We start from the raw sequence: 8608 nt of genomic DNA on the forward strand, positions 1-8608 counted from the left end.
AATATTCCTAAAATTCACGTGGAATCGGAAAAGACCTAAAATAGCAAAGGCAATCCTGGGCAACAAAGTCAAGGCGGGAGGCATCACAATCCCTAACTTGAAATTATACTATAAAGCTACTATGATAAAATCAGCATGGTACTGGCACAAAAAAAACAGACCTGAGGATCAGTGGAACAGATTAGAAGATGCAGACAGAACTACAAACACACTCAGCCACCTTATCTTTGACAGAGGCCAAACATGTTCACTGGAAGAAAAACAGCCTCTTTAATAAATTGTGCTGGAAAAACATGCTTTCTGTGCATCACAGAATGGTCCCGGATACCCACACAGCTCCTGAGGCCATGGAGAGGAGGAGCCTGGCACAGAGGTCCTCAGAGTGGAGCTTGGGGCTGCAGAGGGAAGCATCGCTCATTGGCTGGGCGGGCCTGGCCAGGCCAGCAGAAAGACTTTGACAGAGCAGCAGCGAACATGAGTTTTTGACCCTTTAGAGGCTTGCTTGACCATAGATGGTGAAGATACACCAGATTTTTCAAGTGTAAAGGAAGAAACTGCTTATCGGTAGGAACTTTCCTTGAAGTATAAGCAAAGCTTCCAGGAAGCTCAGGATGAGCTAGTTGAATTCCAAGAAAATAGTGGAGAATTAGAAGCAGAGTTGGAGGCATAATTATAACAGGCAGAGCAAAGAAACAGAGACCAGCAAACTGATAACCAGAGATGGATATATGAAGTAGAAGCATTAAAGGAGAAACTAGAACATCAGAATGCACAGAGGTAGAAGCAGGTTTCTGTATTAGAAGACCATTTAAGTCAGACCAGGGCTGCTGCATAAGCATGTGAGAGAGCTGGAGCCGGCCAATGATGACCTGGGACGAGGAGCAAAAAAAGCAACAGCACTTTCACTGGAAGACTTGGAACAAAGGCTAAGTCAGGCCACTGAATGAAATACACTTGTTGAAAGTAAACTTGATGAAAAGAAATTTCTGTTGGATTCTGTACAGAGGTAAAAGGATGCAGCAAGAGATTTAAGGCAAGAATTAGCAGTGCAGGAAAAACAGCAAATGACCCGAAAGTCGGCTCCCAGTGCTCCAACTGTGGACTTTGAGAAGAGGGATTCTGCTGTGCAGGCTTTGCTCTCCTTGCTGGCTATCCCTGTTGCCAAAGCAACAGAAAACAGCTTTTCCCTAAAAGCTGTACCAAATAATTTTGGAACCAGTCCCTTAACTCCTTCAGGTAGGATATCAGCACTAAACATTGTGGGGGATCCCTTACGGAAAGTAGGGGCTTCAGAATCCAAGTTAGCAGCTTGTAGGAACTTTGCAAAGGACCAGGCAGCAGGAAAATTTTATATTTCAGAGAATATTAACCATGGAGTCATGACCAGCAATGGCAAAAGTTCTCTCAATCAAGGCACAGTAAACTGCTTCGACCCTGCCCTTCCTCCTCCTGGTTTGGGCTCCTAGAGTCGAGGTCAGCACAGGATATGCTGCCTCTTAGTGTGTGAGTGCTCGGCTTCCAGGTGGAGGTTCCTGCCCTCCTCCAACAACCCAGGACACCCATGGCTCACCCTTCAGTGCCTGTGCCCATCCCTGTGACCCCCTTCCTGCCTCCCCATGGCTCACAGTGTGGGCTGAATGCAGTGGCGGCTGCTGGGCCCTGCCCAGCTCCAGGACTCTGTGCAATCTCAATACTGGCTATTTTCTCTTCTTGCCATAGAGCCATTGGTTTCACATGATTGCACTTTTACGGGTCACAAGGTAATTCATACATGTATCACTTGATCACTGGACACGGAGGTGCCAATTCATCATGCCTGCCTCATAACCCCCACTCTGCTGTGCTGAGAAGATTTAGCTGTGTTTAGGACACTGCAGATCTCTAGAAGTTCGCCCACAATCAGGTTAGTGTTCCTGCTCTCCTATGTAAGCACCTTCAGTGCTCATAATCATGCATCCCTCTCGCCACCTTTATAGTCTGGGCCTGTTTCAGGCAGAGTTATAAAGGCCGCTGAATTAGGGAACAATGTCAGCACCTTCCAATTTTACATAGCTGTCACTATTCCATGTACTTGCTTCCCAAGCCACGAAATGCTGTCTGAGCCATAGGTGGCAGGAGCCTCCTGGGCCTGGCACTCCCAAGACTCAGCCTTTGTGTTGCCTCCTCCTCCAGGTGCTCCAGACTTAGGGCACGTGGTAAATGGCATCCTCCTCCCCAGCTTTCCAGTCCTTCAGTTGAGTGATAGTTTCAGATTCCTGTTTTCACATCTGAGGGTCCATCCAGTTTCATAAGGAAGGACTGGGTGGCCTAATTCTGGGGGCTGGTAGTGGTTGTCCCTATGTATCCTTTGATTACTCTCATGCTGCGTTTACTGTTTATATTTGTTTTATTGTACATAGGTTTATAAACATTATTGCCTAAGATATTTGTGTATAACTTGGGCTTTGTAGCTTTTATTTATTCACAACTCATATGGCATGTTAATGACTTATGATGGTGCACTACTCTGGGCAGTTATAGAGGATCATCATGTAGTTTAAAAAAAATATTTCCCCTCCTTCCCTCTAAAAGCTTTTAATGTGAAAACAATAAATTTCACAAGGAAAAAGAAAAAGAAAAACCTGGATTTCTGCACTCCAAACTCTAAAACTAGACCCATGCCTCTCACTATGCACTAAATTAAAATCTAAATGGACTGAAGATCTAAATCTTAAAACAAAAACACTAAATCTACTGGAAGAGAAAGTAGATAGCAACCTTGAAGACAAAGGTGTAGGCAGAGAGTTCATGAACAAAACCCAATACTTTAAAGAATCAAAAGCTTTTATTAAAAAGCTTTTGTATATCAAAAGAAATCACTGACAGAGTGAAAAAAAAACAATCCACAGAGTGAGAAAAAATTTTAGCCAATTGTCCCTCAGACAAAACACTCCAATCCAGAACATATAGGGAATTGAAAAAAAATCAGGGCCGGGGGCTTAGCTCAGCAGCACAAGGACCTGCCTGGCAAGCATAAGGTTGTCAGTTCAATTTCCAATACGAAATAGAGAGAGAGAGAGAGAGAGAGAGAGAGAGAGAGAGAGAGAATCAGACCCCCCCATCAAAGACTTAGTCCAAAAAATCGGCATCAAAGATGAATGCGTACTTCTCAGATGAAGAAACACAAATTGCAAATAAATATATGAAAAAATCTTCAACATACTGATCATTCAAGAAATGCAAACAACACTGAGATTCTACCTAGCTCCAGAAAAAATGACCATCATTAAGAAATCAAACAATAACAAATGCTGGCAGGGCTGTGGGGAAAAAGAAACTTTTGTCCACTGTTGATGAAGGGCAGACTAACAGAAATCGGTGTGGAGATTTCTCAAAAAACTAGGTTGGAAGGTCCCATCCAATCCAACTATTCCCCTTATGGGCATTTTTCCAGAAGAATTAAAAACATCATACAACAGCGATATATATGTACTCATGTTTATAGCAGCACAATTTGTAAGAGCTAACTCTTGGAAACAACCCAAATGTCCATCAAACATGGAATGGATTTTAAAAAAGATGTGGTATTTTTACACACGAGAGTACTCAGCTAAAAGAAAGGATAATCTTAAGGCTTTTATAGGAAAATGGATGTAATGTGAGATCAAACTTGTACATGTAAACACCCTATTAACTCCCTAGTGTAAGAAGCTGAGAGAGTAAATAAGATCCAAAATCTAAAGTAGATATCATGAAAGGAAAAGAAACTGCTTAAAAGTGAAGAACACCCCACCAAAAAGCTACTGCTGGTTTGCTGGGATAGACCAACACAGATCAAGACTGTTTCTCTGCAGGCGGTCTGCCAGTGGCAGCAGAGACAAACCTGCACAAACCCAGAAGTTTTTTCTGTCTTCTCCCTCGTCTCAGTCACATTTGTCTTTGATTTTTAGTTTTTAGGGGTTTGTCTTTTTTCCTTTCTTTCTCCTTCATTGTTAGATTTTATTTGTATGTAAGTGTAAACATGGTTTCTGGCCTCCCTGTAGCTCTGTTCTGTTCTTTTTGTCTCTTCATTTGCTCTTTCCTTGCAGTCTTTTACACTGATTTCCCAAAATTAGCATGATCCTACTTGGTCCTCCAACCTTACATCTCTTCCTCCTTTTCCAATTCTCCATTTTACACTTAAGCTATATTAAATTTTAAACCCCAATGGCAAAATTCGCATGTCATTGTATACTGTACTTAATTTTCCAGTTCATTTTAGATCCTATTATATAACCACAAATTTAGTTTGTACGAAAAAAGTGGCAAATTAAGGGTTAGCTCAGTCTGTCATTTTCTAGGCTGTGTTTGATGCTATTGGTACCACTGTAGCCAAAATCAACATGCTTGTTCTAAACAGCTGTTGGTCCTGGTATTCCATGACTGAGATTGACTAAGAGTCTATTATGGTTTGTGTTCAGATCCCCCACCAACCCTCATGCAATCATGGAGCTGGCTGAATCTAGTATTTGTGATTGTTTTATTTTCTAGCACTGGGCTTGGTAGTGTGAGTACTGCACCCACCCAGCAGTGGGAAGCCAGTATGTAATATAGGGGAGGGAAAGAGGCGTGCTTTCTGCCCCTTTTGCCCTAAAGAGCTAAAGCTCTTGTCCCTTATGGCTGCTATGAATGGCTGTCTCTCAACCATGCCAACGTGCCTTGGAACAGCTGAGTATGGGCTAAAACTTCCAAAAACTTTAAGAAATAAACCTTTCCTTCCCTCACTTTGGGCATCAGGTATTTTGTCTCAACAATGAGAGAAAGTAACCAAGACAGAATTTGGTACCAGTGGAGTGGGGCCATTGCTGCAACTGTACCTGACCATGTGGTTCAAGAGCCTCTGGGAATGGATTGTAGGAAGAGTTTAGAAACGTTCAGAGATGTCACCTGAAAGAGTAGTGCTGGAACTGCTTAGGCTGTTGTGTATGAGAGACTCTGGTCAGAGCTCAAGAGACTGGAAGGCTACTAGAAAGCCTGCTGGGAAAGACCAGGTTCAGGGAGTTTCTGCTGGAAAGGACTGCATTGGTTGTTGGACTCAACATGATGTACCTTGGCAGAAAGTTTGTCTGCATTTTGTTCATATCCAGAGAGTTTGCCTGAGATGGAAATTAAGGGGTAGAGGACTGATTAATCTGGCAGAAGAAATTTCAAGGCAGTCAAATGTTGAGATGGTGAGCATGGCTATTGTTTGAAGCTTTTAACCAGATTTATATTGCAGTCAAGGGCAAAGGACCCAGCAGGATAATTTAAAATGTTGTGAGTCTAACCAAAAAGCTGTGGACTACAAAGACAGAGTTAAAACCTTGATTGCTGAGAAGGAACAGAGAAATAAAAAAGATGACCTGGGTCATCATGGGAAGCATAGGTCTCTAATTTTTGCAGCCTCAAAACTGCAAAAGTAAAAGATTTTGCTAAGAGGAGAAAGCTGCAGAGTGCCATGTTCCAGAGTAGTGGCAGAGGTCACAGAAGGTTCCAAAATGGTGGACGCACCAGGTTCCAGAATGGTGGTGGCATAGAGAATCTGTTCCTCACAATGTGGTTCAGAGTGCTCAGCAATCCAAACACTTGACCCCTAGAGCCACAAGAGAGGAAAGCCTGGCTACTGCTCCAGCTGGCAGCAGACCTTGGCAGCATCCATGTGGCACTGGTTTTAGGTGCATTGAGAATGCATTAGTTCTGAGGTTAAGGCACCCCAATTTCAGAAAGTCCGGGAGACCAGGCAGTGAGCCCCTGAGAGGGCAGTTTGTAAAGCTGCAAGTATAAAGTCAAAGGTTAACTGGAGAACCCAGAAGTGTGAAAAAGCCAGAAAGGTAAATCATCTAAAGAAACATGCAATTAGAGAGGAGAATGGACCTGAGAGAGAAGCCATCTGAGCAACTACTTTGAATATAACAATATGCAATACTCTTACCATTGTTAATCTTCTATTATTTTGTTTTGAAATTCTGTATCACTTTTTTCTCTTTTCATTTTAAAATTAAAAAAATTAAATACAATGAGTGATAGATTCTGACTGAAAGAGTTGATAAAGATTTCAAAGAGAAAACAGAATATGATTTGGGTCACAGTGGATGACGGGACACTTTCTAATAAAATAATGTCAGTATTATCCATTTGAACTCATTTTATATGTTAATTTTACCAGATAAAAATGCAAGTGTCTGTTCCAAGATACAACTGAGTTTGTAAAGACTAAGATCACCATATCTTTGTTACAAGTAGCTAACAATGCTAGTTACATTTCTTTTACTGTAAAATAGCTTTCAGATAACAAAAAGAGAATACGAAAATGAGGTTCATAGTTTCAAGGAAGGTAAATGCTATAAAAATCAATAGTTTTCATAAATCAAACTCTTTAAAATAGTTTCATATTTTAAAGTCAAATGTCAGTCATTTTTTAAAAATGATCAGCAGTTTGCTATTGCCCAGAACAATATTATGAGGCAGTCAGGAACTGTCACCCTCTAACTAAGGAAATAAATAAATCAGGAAAAAGTGTATGAAATGATAAAATCTTTAAGAGTAAACAAAAAAATGCATAGATCTGGAAAACTTCAAATAATATCCTGTGTTCATAAAATGCTTCACACATTGGCAAGGCATCCTAAAAAGAAAACCTATTATCTCCATGAGAAGTACACAAGAAGGATGCCTTTTCTGGTCACAGAAATTATTTCAGGCTTTGCTATCCCAATGTCCTCTGAATTCAGGGGTCACACCTGTGGCTCACTTCTAGCCAACAGAATTCAGCAAAGATGGTGAATGGCCTCCATAGATTCTGGGACCTAAGATGTCAGCAGCCATCTCCCTTGGCAACCTCTTTTCCTGGTTGTGAAGAAGTAAAAAGCCACATCGGCGAGGTTCACACAGATACAACTGAGCGTAGCAGATGAGACCCTCCGACTAATCCTGCAGCTCCTTGTGAGGTTGGGAGCAGATGCGTCCCCATTCAATGCTCTGGATGAGAATTCAGCCCAGTCAGACCCCTTGACTACACCCTTGGCCAGTCCACTCACTGCCAGAGCCACGAGGTGGTCAGTGTGTGTTGTTCTGAGCTGTGGTTTCTGATCATCTGTTACACAGCCATAGAAAACAACTACAGAACATGAGGAAAAATAACACTAGAAAGAAAAAGATTATATCATGCTTGTAGTTATCACCACTAAAACCTAACAACTGATGTCATGCTAACAGGCCAGTTAGGAAAGAGAGTGCAGTGCAGTGAGCAGAAGCTAGGTAAGGGATAAGGAGGAGCAGGTTGTCCTCTACTCCTCCAGCTGGAGAGGCAGCAGTGGCTTGACTAGGCCGCCCAGCTGCTGAGGTCTCCACAAATCTACGCTTCATGGGGCCCACAGTCTCAGCCAAAACTCCAACACATGGTAAAATGATAGGAGACAGCGAACCAGCAGGTGCAGAAAGTCTGAACTGTAAGGAAAAGAAATGGGGAAAGTCAAGACTGCAGTGGGAAGCCCCCAGCGCAGGAGTCTGAGCAAATAGAGCTTTTTCTCAGCAGAAGCCCAGAACACCAAGGTCAGGAGCAGCCCGGCCACAGTAAGCACCAAGCTAACAAGGTCATGCATTGTGTACAAGAGCATTACTAGAAGATTAGGCCTTTTTAAGGATCAGTAATGAAAAAACTACCAATGCCTCAGGCTTACCAATGTCACTACAGGAATTTTTTATAAGATGCCAGAGCCAAGAAAGAATCCAACGTGAACGTACCCTGAAGCAATACCCATCCAGTACTACAGCCACCATGATCACAGCCATGAGAGGACGGGCCACAAAAAACCAAAGAGATCACCAAGTCTAAATCGCAGACAAATTCTCATTAGTTCTCTCTAGGATCTCAACAAAAGAAGTACCTGTTTTAGCCCAGAGAGCTCAACTCTCCCCGTACCAGTAAAAGTTGTATATGCAAGCATGCACCACAAACTCCATGCTCATGGTACACGTCACAAGAACCCCTGCATGAAACAACTGGCATTGCAGAAGAAAGTATCATGATTAATACTTCTCTTTAAAATCTGAGTTCTGCACTATTGGGTGATTTGTCCTAGATTCTTTTCCTAAGAGTCTTACATTTCTAAACAGAACATTTGGTCTTAATTTTCTATTCTTCACAAAGAAAAAAATGGAATTAATGACTAGGTCCCCTATTTCAGAAAGTCAGCTTGTTCTTGCCATAAGATCAAGAACTGTGAGAAGCCTTTGTAGGAGGGAAAAAGAAACACATTTATTCAGCACTGGGAACTTTGTAGCATCTCACTTGCTTCTTGCACCAAAGCTTCTCAGAGTAGAACTCACCAAAGCCGTTGAGAAGTTCATTTTCCCAACATAAACTAGCTTTGGGTGTCAGAATTCACAATACCTCCTTCCACTGTGTCACATTTGATTAACTCGTCCTTCAAATTTCTGAACTAGTAAATTGAAAAATAACTTGCAATGAACAGATTATTGTGTTCTCTTGGAATAAATGAGGGAAATTTTCATGTAAAGTGGGTAAAATTATTTTATTTCTCTTTACCTATACTCCACTGTGAGTTGAACTATAAATTGTGACTTAATATATTCCTAAAATTAGGATCCA

At 41.7% G+C, this 8608-nt stretch overlaps 1 protein-coding gene across 1 annotated transcript; it reads left to right on the top strand.

Moving 5' to 3' along the window:
* The first annotated feature begins 861 nt into the window (after positions 1-861).
* On the top strand, positions 862-1466 carry LOC100713666 (nuclear distribution protein nudE-like 1). Its single transcript, XM_063241050.1, has 2 exons — positions 862-890; positions 1025-1466. The coding sequence occupies exons 1-2, from the start codon at positions 862-864 to the stop codon at positions 1464-1466; spliced, it is 471 nt and encodes a 156-aa protein (XP_063097120.1).
* The last annotated feature ends 7142 nt before the right edge of the window (positions 1467-8608 follow it).

Source organism: Cavia porcellus, unplaced genomic scaffold, assembly GCF_034190915.1.
Source record: "Cavia porcellus strain 051 isolate PalLab524CR breed Dunkin Hartley unplaced genomic scaffold, mCavPor4.1 scaffold_31, whole genome shotgun sequence".
NCBI lineage: Eukaryota > Metazoa > Chordata > Mammalia > Rodentia > Caviidae > Cavia > Cavia porcellus.